This window comes from Dromaius novaehollandiae, chromosome 12 (assembly GCF_036370855.1).
Source record: "Dromaius novaehollandiae isolate bDroNov1 chromosome 12, bDroNov1.hap1, whole genome shotgun sequence".
NCBI lineage: Eukaryota > Metazoa > Chordata > Aves > Casuariiformes > Dromaiidae > Dromaius > Dromaius novaehollandiae.
In genome coordinates this window covers 20,393,491-20,417,938 of record NC_088109.1, presented here as the reverse complement: position 1 = coordinate 20,417,938, position 24,448 = coordinate 20,393,491, and the positions used below count along the sequence as shown (strand labels likewise).

The 24,448-nt window shown below is 42.0% G+C and overlaps 1 protein-coding gene across 1 annotated transcript in view; it reads right to left on the bottom strand.

Annotated features, from left to right (window-relative positions):
- Nucleotides 1-852: 852 nt before the first annotated feature.
- The window catches only part of TAFA1 (TAFA chemokine like family member 1), a 229,161-nt gene continuing 205,565 nt past the window's right edge, over nucleotides 853-24,448 (bottom strand). Inside the window, exons 4-5 of the mRNA XM_026109657.2 lie at nucleotides 7,745-7,869; nucleotides 853-3,970 (exon numbers count right to left, since the gene is read on the bottom strand). Of these exons, the coding sequence (XP_025965442.1) occupies nucleotides 3,953-3,970; nucleotides 7,745-7,869 (143 nt within the window). The 3' untranslated portion in view covers nucleotides 853-3,952. The remainder of the gene's footprint in view (nucleotides 3,971-7,744; nucleotides 7,870-24,448) is intronic.

Genomic DNA, 24,448 nt, shown 5'->3' with positions numbered 1-24,448 from the left:
ACACGTCTGTGTCCAGCACAACTTCTCTATTGCCTCTAATTTTATTTGGATCACACACTGAGGCAGAGAAGTACTGTTCTCTAAGTGACCATGAGCAATGAACTGTCAGTGGCAGATGATGCAAGTTAGGAAGGTAACTTATTTTATAATAGCAAAATATACAAGCAAAACACTGCTGAAAGTATCTGTAAAATCTGCTAATGGTCAATTAATAGTTCTGATAAGAGTATCACTCATCATAAACTTTTTTCCACAGGATTTTGTGTAATGCTAGTTTTGTGCGCACATCACACTGTTCACAGTTGCTGGCTGCAACATTGGACCGTTTCTCCATAGGTCATTTTTTCTTCAAATGTAGCATATTCAAAGCAATATCAAATCATACCACAGAGCTCTTTATTACCAGAGATCTTTTGGACAGAAGTACATAATCTAGACTGTCTGAATCAATAGGCAGGTGGTAGCTACTGTATTCTCAGCATTTTTTCCCCCAACTTGTACATTTTAGATTTACATAACTTTGTTTCATACATCTGAAGAAGAAACACAGACATAAATCTAAGCTTATCTTTGAAGCATTTACAAATATTTGATTTTTTTTTTCCTTTTTTCCCCTGCCATCCCTTTGGACTTTTAGTAGGAAGCTGGAACTTGAACTTCCTCTTATGTTGATGTAAATACTCATTTTCATGTTGTGCAAAGAACAGCATGACTTGCACTCCTGAGGATGTGGGACCCTTCAATTCACCACTGAAACACACTTGGGATTTCATTGGCCAAGGTGAAAACAACAGATCTTGGTGGTGTATTAGTGTGGGTATCACTGAAATACATGATCATTGTGACTCCAGGCTGGTTCAATGTTTTTATTATTGTTTTCAGTCTGGTGCACTGAAACACGGAAGGCTAGCTGCGTCAGGCTCTTAATTTGACTTCATGTTTTATTAGTCATTATTTTTGCAAAGGCCTTAATTCCCATCTAAAACATTTTAATTAAAACAGCAATTTCTCAGTGCTGCACTTCATGAGCAGATTTTGCAATAACTTCAAAGAGATGCAGATGTTTACTGAATTTGGTGCTGTGATATCTGAGACTGCCTACTGGCAACAAAAAATTCATAAACACCTCAAACTTTGCTGCGGTAATGACAACATTTCCTCCTCCTTATATTTTAGCAAGTCTAATATTTTCCCATCTCAATAGACACATTTCAGACATGGGTATAAGCATTGTTATGTACTCAGTTTGAGCCATGTCAGATATACAGCCATGGGGTAAAGAGCTCCTGTTTGTGGCACCTTGGGCTTCAGCAAAGCACACAAAAGGCTACGTGTCAGTCTGAGAGACAGGTTGCAGAACCACCAGATGTGAATATGGAAACTGGAGTTCAATCTTTGCTCTCTGCAGCCCTCCACAGTGATTTTGCGTGGCTGCTCAGCTGTGCCTCAATTATCACTGGTAAAGGGATGATAATGCTTCCTGGCTCTTAACCCCCTCATGTCCTGGCAGCAGGGCCTATCTTTTAGTTTATCGAGAGCTTCCTAGCTCAAGAGGGTCATGGAGTTTTTAAAGTGCTAGTTCTTGTAAAAATGAGAAATGCTTGGGATTTACCTGGGAGGAATTTCTCATTGGTGAATGAGCCTGGAGCTGATCTGATGAGCTTGTTCTGGGAAGACTCCCCAGACAGAAGATGGGGCTAGGGACAGGTGCCTGTGGCACACCACATGCAGCCTGGGGTCCAGATGCCTTCTGCAGTCTAGGCTGGTGCCTGCTTCACACCAGCAGATACATGACCCAGCCAGCTGGCCCATGCTCTCAGCACGGTTGTCCCAGGCTCAACCAGTGGGGCTGGTCTCCAAGCAGTAGGACCTGCAACTGGTGGTAGAGCTCATGCTCCTCTTTTAGCCTTTCTATGCACAGAAGAGAAATGATTTTAAGACTTTTCAGTCTCATCTTTTTAAATGGGGAAATAACACTATTTCTTGGAAGCAGAACATCCATTTTAACTGAGCATCAGGCAGGGACCAGCATAGAAAGCCTGTGTGGAATATGGCATGACATGTCCTGTAGCTGCTTTAATATACAATGTAATTACAGCGACAAATTTCTGTCTTGAAACATCAGGTGTTGAAGTGGTTGCCCTGAAGGGGAGAGAAAGTTAGTGGGAGAATTGTGAGCAATTTTGGGCTGGCAACTGCAGCACTTGCTCTGCACTGGATTAAAACTGATCAGCATGGCCAAAGGGGGCCTGTGAGAGACAGGAAAGTAGGGTGAAAGGAAATTGGAAATATTAAAGAAATGAAGTTGGGCTGGTTAAAACAAGTTCTACACTCCCATGCTCCTTTCTGATGAGGTAGCATGAGGCAGGCTGAAGGCTGGACCGAGCAGACCTTATGTGACAGCAAGGTACTTTTCCGCACAGATAAACCCACTGAAATTAATGGGGCTGCTTACAAAAGTGCTTGGGAATATGGACTAGGCTTGCACCTTTGAGCCCTTGGATTGGTCTTTCCTCAGCTGTGTGGTGAGCAGCACTGGCTTGGTGGGAGCCAGGATGCAGAGCACTCGGGGTAGTGGCCCTGGGACACATCCTAGCCGAAGAGCAGCTCCTCTGAGCTGATCTCACCTTAGTAGGAAACATTAAAATTAAACCAGAAGGAACTAGTGTTGAAATAAAAGCAGGGCTCAGGCACAACTCATTGACCGGACTCGTGCGTTTGCTGTGCCGTGGAGGTGTCCGCACGCGTGCTTTTAGCAGGTGGCAGGTGCCTGGCATACGACTGAGCCCAGCCTGCAGGGGTTAAAGGCAGCTTGCTGTCGTACACGCACGTGGCCAGGCAGGTGCCCCCACGGCGAGCACCAGCCACAGCACCTTGCCCGCGTGCTCGCACTGTCCACACAAGCATTCAACTGGACTTAAATGCTTGCTCAACAACTGCAAATAGGCTAGCTTAAAAAAAAAAAACAAACCGTATGTAAAACCCCTCTTGCGTGTCGGAACGAAAAGATACAGCCTTGTCATTTCAAAGAATTAGTGAGCGAACAACGCAAAGCTTTGGAGTTGGTTACTGGGTTTTTACTATGGTCTCTACCAGCTATACAAAGTCTGAAGACATTGTATGTACAGCACATCTTTAATAAGGGAGCTCAGAGTCTACCAAACTCTGCCAAATAAACTTTTAATACATACTGTACTTCACTCAGTAGTTGTCCTTCTCTTCTTCGTGGAATATCTAATAGCTCTAAAAATATTTTCTTGGAAGAGGATAGAATTATCATTGTTAGATATCAATTAAGTATCAAGTATGGTTACGTAAGCAAAGCCAGCATGCTAGTATTGCACAAGGGGAAAAGCCTCCGGGACACGAGAAAGTGGAACAACGAAACGCCCTCGATACTCCGCCGGTGGGGATGGGAAGCTCCGGATGCCGCAGCGGTTCGATTCACGTAGCTCTTGGCGTCCTCGCACTGTAGCGGGTTTGCTCTGCCTCTTTGCTGCCTGATTTCTCTCTGAAACATGTAGGGATCTTCCAGACCATTGCAAAAAAGAAAAAAAAAAAAAAAAAATCACAGCAGCTGTGGCAAAGTGTGGTAGTATTCAATTTCTTGAAGAGTGAGGCTTTTATTTCAAAATATCATATATTAATATATATACTTTAAATGATATAAAGTAAATTGTAGATCCAAACTTATAATACTGTTGTCTTGTACTTCAGAATCTTGGAAACTTTACCAAAGAACCGTTTTCTTTGCTTTTAGGATGTCAAAAATGCGGGGCGTTATTTCCACAGAATACGCTCTTCACGCAGTAAAGCCACTGTTATCTAGTCACCAGTCAGTGCAAATAAGAAATCCATTTGGCTTGTAAATGCTGCAAGGCTTTGAAACCTCCGATAGCGTGTCCTCACGCGCCAGCCAGGCTCTCGCCGTGTCCACGCGGGCGGCTCTCCGTTAGGTTCTCGGGTGGATCTGCGGGAGGGAAGCATGAAAAGGTCAGTTCTATAAAATGTTATGAAAGGGAGGAAAGACCTGGGCAGTCTGTGGCACGTTGCACTGCTGATCGTGTAGCTGAGTTGAAACCTTGATCACTCCTCCCCTGCTTGGGCTGGTGGTAGTAGCTCCTCCTGGGCTAGGACATGGGGGTGGAACCAGCTTTCAGGTTAATTTGGGCTCCCTCCTCACACCCTCCGGTGCAAAGAGGGGTGTGAGAGACCTTATAATAAACCAGAAAGTCTGGCCGATTTTATCTAGTCACCTCGGGTGAGATAATCCGGCCTGCGTAGCACAACAGACCGTAAGACCATCGCTCTTTGTGACAAACACCGGCACTGATCCAAGCGAGCACGCTAATGGCTTGAGGAGGAAGCGCCGCTGCCGGGAGGGTTTTTTAGGATGCTGAAATAAGAATGACCTATTGGGAGCAAAAATGGCTCTCCGGAGAGATGCCTTTTGTTTCCTTCCCGTACTGATACGTGCAGATGAATGGCACGAGGGGTCCAGCCCTTTGCCAGACAATTAAGTCAGCAAAGAAACTCAAACTGACTCGAATACGAGCAGGCTCAGGTGTTCAATTAGGACTACAAATTATTAGCTAAGCACTTGGTGATATGATGAAATGCAGCAATAACTCATAGCAGGAGATATTTATTGCCTTGTGCTCTACTACTTCCAGCTGACCTCATAATTGCAGAGACTGTAATCACAAAAACAGGGCTTTTTTTCACTGCTCTACAGAAAATCTTAACTGAAAATCATTTGACTTGTTAACCTGGTCAGACAGTTAATAAATAAAATCTGGGCTTCTTTTACTGTTTCCCTCCCTCCCCCAGTTGCTATTTTCTGCTCTCCTGGTTTGCAGTTAGTGGTGATGCTGCTGGGTTTCCCTCCCAGGGAGAGCAAGCAGCCCTTCCTTGGGTATGTGCTGCTGCAGGTCATCCTTTTTTTTTTAAAAAAAGGGGGTGGTGATTAAAATGAGGTTAAAACTGGATCAAAAAAATGAATTGCCAAGTGATTTCTTTGCAGTGTTTCAGTCACCTGCTCTGACTGTCAATAGAAAACAAATCAATCTGGAGGCCGTGAGCTTTACATCTTTGGCTTTAACAACTTCATTAGTGAGCTACGTTCAAGGGCAAAACCCAGGAATAAATGCATAAAAAAGTAGGAGAGCAGGTCCTGCTGGCAAAGCCTTCCCTGGATCTGATGTCCATCTACCACTAATTAGTATTAATCCCTTCGGAGAATCAGCCATGAACTAATACACTACACTGCAAGATTGTATGTCATGTGTATGCATTCATATATATTTATATACACATACACACACATTTGTGTATAATACATTGTGAGCCTTGAAGAAGAGATAAATAGGTATTTTAATCCTCTGATCTATAAATGAATGCTTTCCTGGTCAGGGCAGCAGCTGCTCAACACATGCATTTTGTGGAAGGAAAAGCCTCTGTTAAAACTGTTTACAGCCTATGGTGATTTGCTCTAGTTTCTTGGCTAATCACCATAGATATATCTCAGATGCTGACTGATTTGTGTTGCTTCTTCTGCTTTCTTAACCATATAAATTAGACACACATGGCCCAATCTTGTAGCCTGGATTGGGGGCAGCATGGATTATAGTGTAATCTTTCTCTGATGCCATCTGAAATGACAAAACAAAAATTGCCTGTTTCAGAATCTGATTGCTTGTATTACTTTATATTTATGTTGCTAGACTTGACACAGCAGTAGGGATTCAAGCAAAGTTTCAGGGATTATGAAGTAAGATTTTTGCCTAGAAAATGCAAGCGACAGTTGCTAAGCACATCATGTCATGTTGCCTTTGCCAGTTGTGGTCTGTAATGATATTTTGAAGCAACAAAGCAAAATCCTTCTGGAAGCAGCACCACAAGGTAGTCCCCTCTCAACCTAATTAAAATAACTCCTGTGGGTAAGTGACAGAAATATTTTTTCCAGTTATGAGCACTCACTTCTGTAAGTATTTAATTTAAATGAAGTACAATAGCACATACTGAATAGATTGGACCTTCCATCTGAATATTAATGAAGCTGTTAAATTTCTAGCGGTCACCTGTAGATGCAGACTGCCGAAAACTAGCTTATGTGATCAGGGTTGGGGGAGTTCAGGGCAGGACAAGTCCACAGAAGAAACAAATATGATTCCTAAGCTATATAATTTCCAGGCTGACTTCAAGAGTGCTGCATTAGTATTATTGGGTTTGTGCTACTTTTATAGTGTAACATGCAGAAGTATGCTATACTTTTGTTATTTACTTATCAGTTTCGAATATTGCTTTCTTCCTTCTTAAATCCCTAATTTGTCAAGAAAAACGTTGCTGTGCTGAACAGGACACGCGGTGGGTTTTTTGGTTCACCGTGAGGAAGGTACAGTAGGGCGCAGGCCTCGAAGGCTGCTCCAGCCCAGCGGAGAGCGGCTGCAAGCAGGGAGCGATTTGCAGCAACGACACTCCGGGAAGAAACTGTGTCACTGCAAATCGCAGTCGGCCCCTCCGCGCTTTGCTCTGGGAGGTGGCGAAGTGATCGTGCACATCCTGTCTTCAGATGGCACTTGCTGCCTTCTGCAGGGAAAACCTCCTATGTTAATTGGTATTTTAGTAATTTAGTGAGGTGGCTAGATGGGCTGTCCTGGAAACCAGCGTTTGGGAAACTGAGTTAGTCTGCAATACAAGTCACTCTTGTCCTGGGATAAAATCATATTCGGGAGGAAAAGCATTCAGAAGGGGTTGTGATCAGCTGGGGTAAAATCTCCTCCTCCGATGAAAGGCCTAGGAGACACAAAAAATAACTGGAGTTGGGAACACAGAAAACATTAAATGTGATGTTCCCGTGAATTTTCAGCTGGGAACCTACATGTAGAACTTGTTAATAAGCAGAAAAGTTTCTTGAACATCTTGCTTTTTCTCCATTTAGCAGGTTTCAAAAGATACTGTCCATTTTGCTGAAAATCAACATCTTATTCAATCATACAAAAACATGTTCTGAATTGAAAGCATTGTCACTTTCTTTGAGGGGGAAAAATCGATCATATGGTATGAAAACAATTTAATTAAAACTGTTGAATACAGATATAGGTAGCAGTTTTAAAATGACATTTGTGAAACATTTGCAGAACACAGGAACAATGCTAGTATCCTTTTTTGAAAGACGCCCCACCCCTGACAAAACCTCATAGTGGGAGAAGCTCAGCTATTGCGACCAGCTGGCCTGTGTTACCTGACTCTTCAGCATCTCCAGGGCATGTTCACAGGCTTTGCTCCTGGGGTGGGGAGGCAGGGTGTGATTTAATGACCCGGTTGGCAAGGGGTGCATTTACATTATGTTTGGTTTTTAGTTTGGCTCTTTGAGTGAATCTCCCTGTTCTCCCCACTTGCTGCTCTCTGCTTCATGCTGTAGAGCAGCTTCAGAACAGGCAAACTGGGGTCTTTCCAGATCCAGGAACGAGCCTAACGCCTGCTCCGGAGTGATCTAGCAGGGCTGTGCTCAGAGCTGCAGCTAGCTTGAAGTTAGACCCAAAATGTGACTTTCAGCTCAAAATCTCAGCTGCAAACCACCTGTGGAGCTGCTAATGTAGAGGTAGCCTGGGATAGCTGTGGAAGCATGCAGTGATTGTTGAGATATTAACTGCAGGCATGATGCTGGAAAAGATACGGATCAGCAGGCATTAGTGGTTCCCTTTCCTATTAACACCTGGGTACAGACAGAAAGAGGACTTACTCTGGTGGTCTTGATTTTATTGCCAGTTGCACACATCCATCCAGAATTATCAGGCAACGTCTTACATTCCTCTCCCTCTAGGCAAGGCTCCATCTCGCACCACCATTTCCCAATCACTATTGAAGCTAAAAGAGAAAAGATAATATTCACAGCTGTGTAAAAATGAAAAATTGAATTAAATAACATCTCAAGGGGCCAACACTGCACTGAAGAGGCACTATGTCCGTTCTAAACCCTTCATGTGAAATTTAGCTGCAAGTGGCCAGTCTCTGATCCTTATGGATCTCAAGTCTAAAGTGATATTTTTCTTCAGGTCTTCACAACTTGTGGCTGAGGGAACCCCCAGAATCAGTGGTGGTTTTCTTGCTTTTAATACCTACAGCTGACTTTCTTCCACAGGTCTCTGCATCATTTTTTTGAACCCATGTAGGCTTTTGGCTTCCCCAATATCCTGTGGCCAGCAGTTCCACAACAAGAAATAGAAGGCAATGCTAAATAGCAGTAGAAGTTCAGACTGTTAGCTGAAACACCATCAATAATTTTGTATCAAGCGTATTGTCTCTAACAGTTGCTTTTAACTTCTAAATGTTTAACATTCTTAATAATTAGTGTTTGGATCTTGCTGTTTGAATTTAATTTGCACATATGTTTACAGCCTTGAGTGTATCTTCATGGAGTTTTTTTGCCTGGGAATTGGTATCTGTCTATAACCTTAACTGTATCTTAATGGCATTTTTTGTCTGGGGATTTTGATAAACTGACCTTGGAAACTGCAACTAGTTGGTGCATGAGTGGCTCTATCTGTGGTTTGTTTTCCCTGGTAAGAATTAATTTTGTGGTTGCATTCATGAAGGTTAACTGTCAAAGCTTCTCACATGCCATAGAGATGATTAGCCCTTTTGTATCTCACCACATAGTTGCTTCAAGCCTACAAGCTATCTTTGAAGCAGCAGAAAACCTTGTATCACAGATTTCAGTCCTGGAAAATGGCCTGTTGTGCATGTGTTGATTTTAAGGACATTTCAGAGTCTGTATTTAAGGTCTTGATTTATTTCTTATCTGGCTGCAATCTGTTTCTGCCTATAGACAAAGTCATAAGGAAACACCCAAAGACATATCTGCTGCTAGTAAGTGTGGCTTCATCTGCATGCCTGTGAATTAAGTGGTTGCACGAGACCCTGTTTCTCTAACCTCCCATATGTGACTAAACCACACTGAAAAACCCAACTGTGTAAGACATTTTTAGGTACTTTAGGAACTCAATTCCTCATGTGAGAGAAGGCTCTGAGTGGAACAGAGAGCAGGAGATGGTGGAAGAAGGGGACTTAGCAAGGCCCAAAAGACTCTAGTGTCTTCAGTACAGTTTGACTTGCACTTTTGGTTTTGGCAAGGTAGACTCTAGGTGACTGTATCTTCAAAGTCATGTATGCTTGTTATCTGCGCAGTTATGCCCATCACGCTGCCCTACCAGCCCTGTTGTTGTCCCACCTCAACTACTGACCGTGCTGCTCTAATTGTCACTACTAGGAATGGTTCCCCTTTGATCTTAGCTCTGAAAAGAAAATTGCCTTTTTTTTTTTTTTTCCCAGGACTGTTCCAATTTAGCGTTTTGTCACTGGTTTTCCAGTGGGGTGCATGAAAAACGAACTACTGCCAGCAGCAGGGTCAACCTTCAGCTTTACACGCTTCTGGCAGCCACACCTAATTCCCTCTTCTCCCGAACGCTGCCTTGGCTCCCTATCCAGCTTGCTTTGCTGCAGACTAACGAATCACACATGCTTGGACACAAAGGTGTGTGATAATATAAATGTATATTCTATAAAAGGGAGACTTACGCATACACCTGAACCAAGCCAAAATACCGTAACTGTTAGGTAGGAATGTAAGAGGGGAAAAATACATCCTGAAAATAATCGAGATTGATTAAATAAACACAAAATTGTCAGGTGTCCAGTAAAGAAGCTGATTTTTGTATAAAGCTGCTAGTAAACTCTAGGAAATGATGATTAATGCTGCTAGTAAACTCTAGGAAATGATGATTAATGTAGACTGGAAAACCTTGCAAAAAAAGGTCAGCATGTATGTTTGTTATATTCGCTTTTATTTCCTTTAAAGTGTGATTAACACTTCCTTTTAAAAGGTGAGACTATAGTTCTTAAAATAAGCTGGACAAACCAGACTCTGCCTCCTTGTTGAGATATGTGGCTGGTCAAATGGTGGTATATGGTCAATACATTTGGTGGGCCGTGCAGACGTGCATTCAAGTATGGCCCAAGCTAGTGCAAAATAGCACATGGGAGGTGAATCTGCACTCTGATAATACATTGTGCAGTGGGCAAACTGGAAAACCAAATCCTGCAAAAAACTGGCCTTCACACCAGTGAAGCATTTGCAGAGCACGGGTGGAGGATCCTAGGATTTGGAATCGGAAGCAATGGTCATAATTATTAGCAGCAGTGCTGTAGCATTAAATAACCACAGAAAAAGATCCTACAGTGTTTGGTGCTAAAAACACTAAGCTAAATGCTTTGGCACAGGGAGTTTACAATGCAAGACAGAAGAGATGAATACAGGCTGACAGGGCAGCACGGGGAAGCAATGCTGTTCATTGCGATTAAAATGATGCAAGTATTTATTGAAGCTGTTCCTAAACACAGCCCAAGTATCTGGGTATTGACCTTGGAATAAAATCAAATGCAAAGTGGCCACCGAACCACAGTGTCAACTGATTCAACTAGTAGTGTGTAGTTTTTAGTTCAGTGTACATATTAATTGGTGATCACAGCATGATTACAGTCACAAAGGCAGCCCAGCAAATGCATTTGCACTTTCCTAATGGAGCAGTCACTAATGCTGCTACCAGCAGAAACCAGCCAAGGCTTGCTGATGCCAGCTTGATCTGAGTGAACGAACACGAGCCACCTTTACACATTAGTTTGGTTTATATCATATGCACAAACAAATCTTAGAGAGCCCTGACGTATTATCAACTATTACCAGAGCAGAGCTCATCCCCTGCAAAATCTCCCACCTACCTGATAGGAAAGATACCGCCTAATTGATTGTCTTGAGTTTTGTGTTTGCAATCTTTCACTTCTAATAAGAGCCTTTTAATTTTTAGGACCAGTCACCTTCCTTGGGCACTGCTGATCCTTGGCGGTCTACTTCTAACTCAGCTCAGAGAGGCAGGAAAAAGCTTTAAAACGAATCAGTTTGCTGTGTTTGAGATGAGGTATCCCTGTACAGGGGGAAGAAAAGCTTCCCTGGGGAATACAGTTTAGTTTCACTCTGCATAGGCTGCGTGGCTCCGAGATGCACTAAAGCGGTCATGTGAGAGAGGATTGTTAAAATTAAGACATTTTCCCTTCGGGCAGGTCTGCATCCCAGATCTCCTGGATCTGAGGAACTTGAGCTGCTCTGCTACCCAAACTGCTAATTTTAGAGGAGAATTATAGGTTCCTGTCAGGCAGCAGGCATCACGTGCTGCGAATGCTCACATCACGCTGAATTAGACGCTTGTAATGTTTTGGAGTGGTTTTCATTGTGCTCTTTCTCGCTACCTGGGGAATACATGAAGCATCGAGTTTTTTCATGCAAAACTGATTTTATGGAGACAGATACCCTCAGCCATGTGCAGAGGAAAAGGATATGATATAAAAGAGGCTTGACTACTCCTGCTTTGTTTTCTTTCTTTCTCCTCTGTCCTTTTCCCTCAGCTCTTGCTGGTTTAAATAAGGGATTGGTTATATGCGAGTTCTCTTCAAGAAAATGCATCTTTTATGGGAATATTAAACTCTAAGCATCCAGCTAATGGAGTGTGGAAGAAAAAAAGCTTTCTTCAAAAAATGTGGAGACCTTTTTCCAGTCTAATTCAGACTGGATTTTTTTTCCACCTCTGAGAAGCTACAGAAAAATAATTTTTGATCAAAGTATTTAACTTGATACATCTAAACTTGTTAGTCTGCTTAAATGAACACAAAAATGCATCTGGTTGAAAGGACATTTTCTAGTCATGGGTACCACACAGAGAAATAAAATACAGATAAGGGATCTGGTGATCAAATTGTATATAGGGAACGAGCAAGAGAAGAGCTTATGTTTGCTAGTGTTTATGTAGCTATTGCATTTTGAAAACGAACATATTCCCCAGCATATTCCTAAAAGCCTTAAGTGGCTGCAGAGAACTTTCAAGTTGGACTGAATTCAGCAGCCTTCAGCCTGCAAAGTTCATGAGAACCTTTTTGGCTTGCATAACAGTTGAGACTGGGTTTTGACTTGGTCTTGTATGTCATCTGCAGCCCAAAGGTTTGGTGCATGATGGCAGCTTCTGCTGGCTAGGACAATTTCCCCTTGAATTTCAGAGAAATTTTTCTATTACAGAGTTGCAGTAAAAATGTTCCAAATACCCTCAAGCACCTACACCAAAACTGAGATCAAATCAACAGGAAAATATTAACCATCCCATCATTTTCGCCTTGAATCAAGCAATGTTTGGAAGAAGAAAAAACCTGATACACAACTTACTTGATTAAAACTTCCCTACTTGTTAAAACTCCCAAACTTGTTGAGGTTCACATTTCTCAGTCTTCCAGATCTTGCATTTAACTGCAGCTCCTCAATTCCTCAAAGCAGTCACTAACTGCCCTCTTACAGGTGACTAACAGGAGATGGCAGAGGGAGGTCTGGGAGCAAATGTGCATGTGCAGCTCAGAAAAGTGTAGGCACTTGAGTAGCGAACATGGTGCAATTCAAGTGTGGATAAAAAATGCAGATACACTTTGCAGATGCAATTCTCCTTTAACATCTCCATATCTGTACTTGGGAAATTGCTGTAGCAATATGACAAGCTATATATGACTATAAATAAAAAAATACATTATATTTAACAATGTAACAGTCTGAATACTCATAGTATAATATACAACTTTAATTCATGTTTATGGAACACTGAAATATGGAAAGAGAAGCAAAGTATCATCATGCATTTTTCAGTGATTTTGAAGGGAAATGTGCTATATATTAAAAAGTTGCAAGATTGCTTCTGGGTTTGCCATTATAAAGCTGCAGCAGCTATCTTTTTTTGCCTGTGATAAAGTACATGTTTTGTTTATATACAAGTAGGATACAAAGGAGCAGAGATATTGGCTCATGCTTCCTCATGGTCACAGGTATCATGTTACTCTAAGGAACAGCAGGGAGAGTTTGTTTGCAAAAGCAGTATGACAGTCGCTGCAGAATGGGCAGGTTTTTATGGTAAGTGCAAGGCAGTCCATTTTAATCTAGTTCCCACCACAGAAGATTGATATAAATAAAATCTAAATAGAGAACACATTTCACAGATGCCAGCAGTGAAAAGGACTTTGTCAGCCTAATGAAAAGATATCAATTTTCTCTACTTTATTCAATAAATTGTGAGTCATTTTCTAAATGGATTAGATTAAAGGAAAGTTCAAACTCCCTGCGAGAGCGACTTGCGCTGATGGAGGCTTTAGGCAATGGAAATAGCACACAGGTAGGCAAAATCTTTTAGGTGGTTTTATTAAAAAAAAAAAAAAAATACTGATCCAAACTAGAATTGGAGTAACCCTGTGCTCACCTATTCCTTGTGAAACACAACTGCAGAGAACTGAATGAGGCGTGCGGTTTTTCCTATCCTACTGGTATGTCATGGGGTGCAGAATGAATTACGGGAGCGGGAACGTGCTTCGAGGAAGATGACAAAACAGGAGTGAAAGAACATGTCGTTTGAAGGATTATGTATTTCATAAATGGACTGAGATATCATTTACTCTGGGAGTTGTAAAGCAGTAATCTGATAAGTTAAAGAATAGAAATCCGAAACAAAAGATTTCAGGTTGAATAATGCCGTCTAGCAGAAATACAGGATGTTCTCTACCGAGAGTCCATCGGGCTATCTGCTTTAATTCAATCTTACTCAATTTTAGAAGCATCAATCTAATGCTCACCCGGTGTAATACTTTGCAGACTTTGATAACAGACCTCTCATAATGCTGGGAAATCTGAAGTTTCTCCTTGTTTAAAATACAAGCATAGCGCGATCAGTCTGGCAAGTGATGTCTTGTATCTCCAAATTGCCTCAGATCCCGTTCTGCATGTGAATTTCATTTTTTAAAATTGTAGTAAACATTAATAAAGAGGTATCATGTTGATATTTTTCTTTTAGAACTTTTTGATTTTATTAATTCACTGGTGCAGAAACTTGAAGGAGAATTGAAAGTTTTTTTTAAATCCAGAATGCTTCCTTTTTCATTGCAATATATTTGGTAGCTAGGGTAGGATATTTTTTGAAAGTGTAGTAAGTGTCTGAAGAACTCTGTGGGCTGCATTAAAATACACATAGGAAAAGGCAGATTAGATGCAAAGAATCCCCTAACAATTTCCTTTTAAGATCTGTATAAACCAGCAAAAAGGGTGCTAATTCAACAGCATGAAAAGACTTGCTAGTGGAAAAAACTTGCATTGCCATTTTCTAGCAGTTGGCATACTGCTAGGTAAATTGGAAAAATGACATAAGCACCTTGTATACTTTTCTCCTAATAATATGACTAATAGAGACAGCGTTGGCTAACGGCCTGGGAATCAAACTCCTGAGGTCTGTTGAATCCCAGCTCTGCTTGTGACTTTATTACTATAAGTAAATTGCCTTGTTGCTGTCCTGACTTATCCATTTGTAATTTTATTTACTGACCTGTTGATTTTCTACACTATCTTGCAGCAGTTTGGGACTGATCTTTTTTTTCCTGTGTTTGTGCAACAGCTAGAAGAACGGGGTCTTGCACTGGGACTAGGCATCCTAGGTACTATGATAATAAATAGTGACACTAAAATTACATGATGTCAATGTGCTGCCAGGAAGTTTTAAAGCACTGAATACAAGCTAAGCTTATTAACTGTTAGGAAAGGAATAGTTTGGACCATGGCGAACATGCTTTAGAAAATCCTCACTGGATATTATGTTGCCAATGTAAGGCTCCAGCTCAGCAAAGTATTTAAGCATCAGCTGAAAACCATCGCTATTTAGTAAATTGCTTCATCTTGAGCATGTGCTTGACTTTTTTGGTTTGGTAAGGAGCAGATTGCATCCAAAATGGCTTGTGAAGTTGCTGGAGGACTTCTAGCTCTCAGGAGGTTCAGCCTGGGGTGGTTGTGCCCTGTCGCTTAGCTGGGACCGGCTTTGTCCTGCTTCCATGTCCCTCTCTTTGCACCTTGGGGAAAAAAATGTTGCTTAGACTTATGGCTGGAGGGCACCTGAGAGTGAAGGAGGAGCCCGATTTCTCACAGGTGGCACCTCTGTGGTGCATGAATGTGTGACTTCACGTCCATCAGTGCATTAATAGTGGAAGGAGATCCTCTGAGCACCTAGGACTTGGGAGCATGCTGCCATTTAGAGGGTCAACTGCTGTTTTGGTAGCCTGCTGCACACATGAAATTATACAGGTTTTAGGGAGAACTGTAGTATTTGCATAACTTATCTTCTGAGTTAGCTAGGACTCAGTATTGCTGAATCCTGACATCTGGCCTTCAAGCAATCAAGTTTGCTTCATGGGGATGCTCACAGGTGAAAGCCTGACTACAGAGCAAGACCTGCCCCTGAGTCACTGGAAAAGTGCAAAGGCCAAGAGAATTCATGAAACAACAACAAAAAATTCTGGGCCTACAGCTCAGCCTGTGAGAGCTTTTAAAAGTCTCAAATTTTAACGTGATGAAAAGTGAAGGCACCAGATGTTGTCAGGCTTGGAGGCAAGCAGGTTGTGTTGCTCCTTCCCAGAGGTCTCGCAGGTCCCAGCTCCCTCGCAGCGTGCTTGGCAGCTTGCTCGCGGCCCCTCTGTTTGTTTCTTCCTGATACTGTGCTCAAACGGCATCGGTGGCTTTTTTTTTTTTTTTTTTTTTAAACTATTCCATAGTCTGCTGATCTCAAATGTGACCAGTGCTTCACGCATTTCTGTGGTAGTTATGGATCATATTTGATATTTTAACTGAACCTTTACTGCATATCTGTCTGGAAACTTGATTTGTACAATGAAAGGCAGAGCAAGCCTTGAAAACAGGTTTTTGCAGCTATCTATGATAGAAAGGACATGAAATGATAGAATAAACTCTGCATGAAAAACTTGTCTCCACAGAAGTTCATAGGGTTTTGCTGTGACCTTCAGGAGTCCCAGGACATGGCCTTAATGTGATTTTTTGGAAATTCTTGCAGTCATGCGCGGCAGCATGCATCGAAGGCAAGTGTTGAGTTATGTGTGTGAGTTTATTGGTGAGTTTATTGGTGATTGACATAACCTCCCTGCAAAGAGAACGGGTCATTTGAAAGCAACCTGCCAAAACTAAGGGGCACTAATGAGACTAATGCAAACCCGAAATGCTGACATGCAGAAGGTTAAAATGAATGCAGGTGACCAAAAATCCCCTCTCAACCTATACATGGAAAACTGATCTTTTGTAGGTCAGGGAGACCCACTGCTGCTATTTATTTACTGAAGTTTTGAACTGAATCCGACCCTCACTGAAGAAGCAAGCTGAGAGCAGGCTGATAAAATATTTGTGCAGTTTAGCAGTGTTATTTACCCCCTATTCAAACTGCTTCTAGATAGTCCAGTGAATGCTTAATCTTATTGTTATATATTTAATGAAATGCCATTGAACTGCAGCATAATTATACAGTTTTGGAAAGACAATAGGAAGCTGCTTATGAATATTCACATACATGTTTCAGGCCAGGGTTGAGGACTGGCATACCATCAAAGAAGATGCCTCCACACTGTTAATTTTTCATTAATAATAATTCATTAATAAAGGGAATGGATGAGTTGAGCTGCAGAGCAAGAAGAGCCAGGCTGTAGGAGGAGGACAAGGTGGGAACGCGGAGGTTTGGGGGTGGCCTTGCAGCGTTGTTCCTCTCCCTGCTGCAGGGAGCATAAATCAGAAATCCCTGATGAGTTGTTGTCGTGCTGACGCTGTTGCAGAGCTGTTTGCTCACACAACCATTAACGCCGGGAAACGTGTTGAACCAAAGGCGTAATTGCTATGCCTTCTCCCTCGCGATGGTGGAAGGGAGCATCCAGGAGGAACAATTATCGCTCGCTTTTGCATTAGAAACCAATGAACCACATTGAGGGTCTGATCCAACAATTACTGAAGAAATGGGGAAAAATCCTCCTTAATTTTTTGTGGGCTTTGGGCCAGATCTGGGGTCTGTAAAACTTGTCCTTTGCTCAAGCATGAATGCCCTGTGCCCCAGGAGGCTGGTCATAGCGAGGTGGAAGGGAAAAGCTGCAAGTTGGGCTCCAAAGTGGCAGAGTCTATTAGGAAATTTTGGCCGAATTAGATGCCAGAAACATAGCTTAGCAGCAAAGTGCTCTATGAAAGAACTGAAAATGAATAAATTATATAAATATAATACATTTATAAGGCATAACAAAGCATGCATAATATATTGGGTAGTTATCACTTCTGAAATTATGATGCTGCTTGTATACAAATCCTGTAGTATTTGTTTCCAGTCCACAGAGAAGATTCCTGTAAACAAATAAGGAAAATATTTCCTTTGAGACTGGAAATTTATACACAAAATGATTGTTATTGATCAATGAAAAACAGCTTTTGTAGTCTTGTATGTATTTTCCCATGGGAAAATGACTTTTTTAAAATGCAAGCTTTTGTACTGTCATTATTTTTCTGTAAAAATATGGAGTCCTTTATGGTTTAAAGGCTTAGGGCTGAATACCATGATTTGGATTCAAAAGCTTTGAAACTGCTGAAATAAGTGGCTGGGGATCCAGGGCTTTATCTGTAATAGTAAGGGCTGTTAAGTGAGGTAGCTGCTGCTGAGGAAATTGTTGTGGGAAGATGAGAGAAGTGGCAAAAGACCCAAAGGCAGAAATGTCAGAGATCGGTGTGAGCCGTAAAACCTTATCCTAAAATCTGAATTTCAAGGAAAAGACTGCTAAGAGGGGCGAAGTACATTCAGCCGCCTACTATTCTCACCTTAAAAAGGATGGGAAGAAGGACAGTAATCAGACCTGAAAAATTCCTGAATCAAAGTCAGTCATAATTTTGAGGTTGCTACACGAATCTAGTGGCTTTAAAAGGATGCAAGTATCACAGTTGATCTGAGCCTTGTACTGGGCTGACCAGTGTTGGCAGCTTTAGCACTAGCAATGTGCCTGAGGGCCTGAATCTTTCCTGTGGGATTAACTATGCATTTATGGACTACGGCCCCTGCCAGGATGGGTCTGTCAGGGCTATTTTGAGAGCACACCCGGCACACACGTGCTTTTTCTTTTCTAACAGTAGTCAAGCTGTCTAACTGGTCCACTGCTGGTGATTAAAATCCCTCTCACGCAGCTGAAGTTCATCCGCACTTGACCTAAGGCCTCATAATACATTCCTGGTATGTTCTCCTTCCCCCAACATATTCTGCCTGTTGTGTCCCGCAGCCTAATAAAAATGCACAAAACTGTTCTCTGATGGACTCTTATGCAGAAGAACAGCGGCTGTCATTAGTTTCCCGCTGGCGTGCCACGGTCTGGCTTGCAGAGCAAAGCGGTGTGGGTCGAAGCCCCCCCGACCTCGTCCCCAGGGACGGCCCGGGTGCCTGGGGAGGGACGAGAGCAGCCCTTTCCACCTGCCTCAGTGCACTGCCTATTCACAGGCCGTAATAACCATGGAAACATGTTTATAATGGACTGGTTTAGAGCTGTTAGTGTGTTATTTAACCCCTCGCCAGCCCACGAGCTTGAGTTGCAAACATGGGTCGGACGCCCCAGGCTCTTGCTGTGGTTCACTGCCAAATGATGAACTCACGGAGATTTTTCTGGTCCTAATGATGGTGCTGTGGACTTGCGCGTGGTGTGCAACCTCACGCGTGGTGCCACCAAAAAGCAGAGCCTGCAGATATCACCAGGATATCAGTCAGTCATCTGTAGTTCCAGTTATTTAGTTACTTGTAATTACTTCTGCTGAGAAGAGTGAAGGTCTGAATTCTCCTCCAGGCATTGGTGGTTGCTTCTAGGCCCTCTTGTATAAATAATACATCATCACTTAAACCTCCACAGTCCGGCTCTCAAAATGTATCTCAGAAGGACACTCTTTAAAATCTTTATGGAGGGAGCTGTTTTCAAAGGTTATGTTAAATGAGCCAACTGCTTCTCCGCAAGGTAGTTACTGATTTATTAAAAGTGTTGTATTCGTTCCAGTCTTTTTGTTCTGTAATGTAAGACAAGTCTGATTTTTTAAAAAAAAAGATTAAAGGAACACTTTTTTGTAAACAAATCCCTAGCTCTTACTATAAATTATATCATGCATAATCTTGACATGATAAATTTGGAGATTTCAGTGCAACTATGCCAGGGTAATCGCAACAAGAACTGCAAGATTGAACAAAAATTAATGAATTGAGTATACCACACTTTGTATTATGTATCATAGCTTAATTACTGATTCAGTAGGCTTGGAATAAGGGAAGCAGGCAAAAAACTATAAAAGCTTATCAGCAAGACTTAAAAACAGTGCAATTCACGAGTGGATATTAAAATGACCTTAACTGACAAGCTCTTCTTTGAAATTGTTTTCCTTCAGTGCCTGTAATGCTTATTTACTCTGAAACGTTTTACAGAGCTGAGAAGTCTGTTAATGGGCACTTGAAATTTCATGGCAGTATTGGTATAGGTACAGCTCATATGTCTTTTTGCCTCCATTCAATTTAACTCAGAGTTGTATTATTTTAAAAGATGAAAAGTCACTATCATTTATACCGATTTTTTTTTTTTTTTTTAAATTTCAGAAGAATCCCTGGATTGCACTTCTTAGTAAGTCTTCTCTACTAATAATTTATCTGAAGATCTTGCTCTGTTTTCTTCAGAGTGAATATTCCTGAATTTAGAGAAGGATCATTATTTCTTATGTTTGTAGTTCACAAGATGTGCTTTAAAAAAAGCTATTGCAAGAGTCTCCTGTGCACTCTGTGGTCAGCTGATTCTTAGGGGTGAAGCTGCAAACATGGTCTCATCACTACAAATAGGAGTTTAACATTTTGTTTTTTGCAAACGTCTGTCCTTGTTCTAGTTGATCTCATCAATGTTCATACAAAATGAATGTAAACGGAGCCCAAGCATGCCCAATGCAAGTTCTTCTCCAAATCTGTGCATGTAGTAGTGTAAAATGTTTTGTACGTGTTCAGCTCTGCCAGTTGGAGCCCTCTGAAGATGCACAGCTAAACGAAGATGCTGCGAATTGCTGTAGTTACTAACAAACAGAACAGGAAGTTGTTTTAGATGGACTTTGGTAATACTTTTTGTTCATCTTTTTAAAACACTTTAAAACAGCCACAAGGTTGAAATAGCTGGGTCATCTTTCTAAGCACTCACTTCCACAGATACTTTGAAGTTTAAAAGTAGATCAAATTGGAAAGATTATTGGCTAGTCAGTCCCCTAATTCTGGGCATTATGATGCAGTCCTCAGGCTAGTAGATCTCCGATTTCCTGCTTTAGCAGTGATCAGCAGAAGAGAAGATGGATGGAGAAGAGAAGCAGGGGACTGGGCAAATACTAGGAAAACTCTAAAGGCTAGATACATGGAGTTGATCTTCCCGAAGGTGAGTCCATCTCTATCCATTTTTACAAGTGCTTTGGTTTTCTCAGCCATCATGAGTTCACAGTCTGAGGCTTCATAGCATGGATATCTCCTGGTCTATCCTGTGTGACCATGAATTAACTTTACAAAGTGCTCAAGAAATCCCAGTGTCTGCATCAAGAGGCTCCTTGAGCACAGGACTATAAAGAAAGCAGCCCGTGGCGAAGGGGATCATCATGCGTTGTCTCTTTTTAGTGAATCAGCTTAATCCATTACCTGGATTCCCCAGAGCTGATGCCGGTCCTGACTGGCACCTACCATTCGTAATGGCTAATATCCGTGACAGCCCAACACGACCACGTGCGCCAAGACTGGGACTCAAAAGAAGGAAACATCTACAAAGTGAGTCTTAACCCATAACCTCACTATACAACATTGCAAAACTAGAACTCCAGAGGCTTCGTTTCATGTGGAAAAGAACTTCAACGGTATACTCAGGGAGGTTTTTGCCTTTTTCTTTTTTAGCCTGTCCTCTCAGATAACAAATCCCCTTGCACTGCTCAGGTTTATCTACCATACAGTTGTAGGATTGATGTTCATCCCAGTACCACTTACAGTATCTGACTTCTCACTCAATCAATCGATCTGTGTGAGTGATTTCTTGTTTCGCTCACTCCAGGCTGCTCTCCAATACCTTTATCTCCCTTCCTCCTCCATAATTCAGTCTCCACCACTGTGATCTCGAAGCCAAGGCTGGAAACTGATGGCTCCTCCCACAAGATAACGAGCAGGTGTAATTATACCCACTTCTACTTGACTGTATATCATTTTTAGTATGACACTCTAAGACCATAATGTTCGTATTTCCCTTTAAACCTCAGGTGCTGCTCTTCGCTTTATGACACCACCTAGAATAACGCTCTTGCCCCGGACCTTGCGACGGCAGGCAGCAGCAGGGTCTTTGGTACAGAAGGTAATCTCCAGACTTTGCAAGTTAACTTTCAATAAAGATCGGCACTCATAGTAAATTATCATATTCTTTTGCATGGGCTTACTCAAATATTTATAACCTAATTTAAATAATTAATGTGGGAATTTTAATAAACTGTTTATATTCACAAAAAGAATGTAACTTTCAGGAAGCGCTGTTCAGGTACGAGGCACCACAGGTAGACCACACGAATTAAAAATAATATCTTGCATCTAAAGTTTATATGACCTTTTTCCAAGTTGTCTAAGGCTGTTTTCTTGGTGGGAAAAAAAGTGTTTCTATCGAACTGGTGAAGCTATGCACTGCACAGACTCTTTTAGGAAGGAAAAGAGAACAGCCTTCTATTAGCTTGGGGATTGTCAAGAGTGAGGTTTATCCAAAGAAACAAAACACATTGTACTAATTAAATGCGTCAGCATAAGTCCTTTATGTTTTTTTTTTTTTTTTTTTTGAGTAGTTCTGGCTGCACACTATTCTCAGAAAAGAGAAAACAAGATTTTCATTCACTGGGACAAGTTTTGCATTTATTACCACAGCAGGTCATTATTTATTCATACATAAGCTATCTAAGCGAGCCTGTGACCATCTTAATATGGTTAATAACAATCAAATCCTATTAACAAAAGCAATTATTTCACAGGAATCCAGCCAGCTGGGGCTCTCCAGAAGCCCTTTAATTCCCTGCACAGTCCCACAGATTTCCTTCCTCCGCCTGCTGAAGCCAGGTCGAGCACGTGGCTCTCGAAGGAGACCCGGAAGGGCATCGGATCCAGGCTGCTCTGGATCAAAGGGGAATATCTTTCTGTCTCCGTTTTCTCCCATACCTTCGCATGTCCCCTTCTCTTATGTTTTGGGGGAACCAACTAAGATTTTTGCTTGTCGGTTGGTATCAGTTGTTATGCACAGAGGCAGAGGAGGCATTTAAGTTGCATGATGCTCAGATTGACTACAGGCATGTTAAAATTGCTCTTCCTCCAGCTCTAACATCCCTCTGTATCATGTTAAAAGCTTGGTTCTCGTTATGTAGGGTCACACAGCTGCACCCCATATTGCTGCGGCTTTTGGCCCATGTACTACAAGGATGGGGAGGGGGGATTTGTTACCTTGAGCTGTATCGGCTGTGGGGCAAAACTCCCCTCGCAGCACTTGGCTTGTGCTCTCCAGTCTTCAGAAACTGGCATGGACATACTTGACTTCTGCCCCACGTACATATAGCACTGAGGAAAATATTATTCCCCACCATTCTCCAGTCAATAAGTAGCTATTGCTGGCCCAAGGTAGGTCTCTGTGTGTACACTGGAAAAGCTGCCTTTCACCCTGGTATTATTTATTTTCTTTGAGGTTAACTTTAAACTTTCCTGGACCTACCTTGGTGCAAGGAGGTGAGCACGGCTCTCTCCTAAGGAGAATCTATTGCAGGTCCATGAACCGCTGAGTAAGTGCTGTGTTTCGCTTACGCGGAAAGCCATCCTTTGAGATGCCAACTATTGTCACTGCTCCAGGCAGTGTGAGCTCAGAGTCATATCCCAAAGCCAAACTTTTTACGCAGGAATGGCAGGTGGAAAGAAGGCAGTTCCTCTTTTTTCCTCACCCCATCTATATAAGCACAAACAAAAGCTCCACCACATTTAGGACGACGATTGTAGATATTTTAAATATCAGACAAACCTGTTCTTATCTTCTAACTTCATCTGCTGTCTTAAAACTCCAGGGTATCTGTTCTACAAACACCTTCTCTTTGCTGTACCAGCATAAACCGCCAGCAATCACCAGCTTCAACCCTGGAGAGTGCTTAAGCAAGTAAACCAGGGTTGACGGCAGGGAAAGAAGGTAAAAGCAAAAGTATGCAAATTTCACTGGGCACACTGTAATTACTAATTCATAGCAGAAGAGATCACAGCATTTCACGCTTATCCCATGTAATTCAGTCACAGCGGTATTCATTTTACTATTAATTTTAATAGAATAATTACCTTTCTAAAGAAAAAAGAAACTATCGTTAGAGGGTCAGATCCATAGGTGGTGAAGATATGGTGAGTTATACTACTTTGATGCATTTTGCAATCTTCTTTTTTCTTCCTTTGAGAAGGGATTCAGTAATTGACTCATTGCCAGACATACCTACGTAATCTATGTTAAATGAAGCAAAACAAGGGAGCAAATAAAGGTAGAGCTGATGGTAAAATTTATGTAGGTATGCTGCATGTGTGTGCCTGGTAGGTGCACATACGTGCACACACATACCCACTGGTGCCTTAACCACTGGTTTCCAGTTTGTTCCAAAGCCTGCCTGGTGAAAGCAGCAGTTCCCACAGTGATACATGTTTCTGAATTTGTAATGTTAGGTGTCCAGCTTCAGCTCTGCAAAAAGGCAAGGAGTCTGGGATCCTGGTAAAATACGTGTTGAGTATTAAGAGAGAGAAGGCTTTAGACTGTAAGCTGTATAAATGACCTACAAAATAAGGAACAGACACATGATGTTGTTATCTCAAGAGCACGGGGGGATATGCAAACCACTTAAATTTTGCTCTTGGCCACCCAAAACTTTTGACAGGCATACCTCGTAACCTGCAGCGCTCATATTTCACGTGTATCTGAGAATAAGCTTAGACCTTAACCTGCAGTCATTTGCTGCTCTCATACCCATTCTGCCCTGCTTCTCCTGTTTCTCCTGATGTTTTTCCATCTTCCTGTTTTCAGGCCTGGAAGAGCGGCTGCAGCAGATCTACTCAATTGCCAGGCCTGGGGTGGCAGAGATGAAGGGAGGAGGAGGAAGGAGGCTGAAGGAAAGCTGAGAGAAGCCACCAGGACCTGCTGGGCAGCTTCCAATCCCTCCTTCCCCTCTCTGCCTACGACAATAACACCAAGGGTTAAATGAGGGTTTTTTATGTACCCCCTTGGCTATGCTCTTCCATGAGGTCAGCAAAGATGAAAGTCAGGCATCCACTGATGATTTTCCATCCAGATTAAGCAAAAATTCACCAGCAGGGTATAGATCTCTCCTGCGGCCGAGAGCAGCTCCAGTCCCACATAATACATGATGAGGGTTGTAAACGCCGCAATTGAAGTGTCTCTGGCTCTGTAGTAAAATGCAATGGCTGTGTAAGAGCTAAATTTT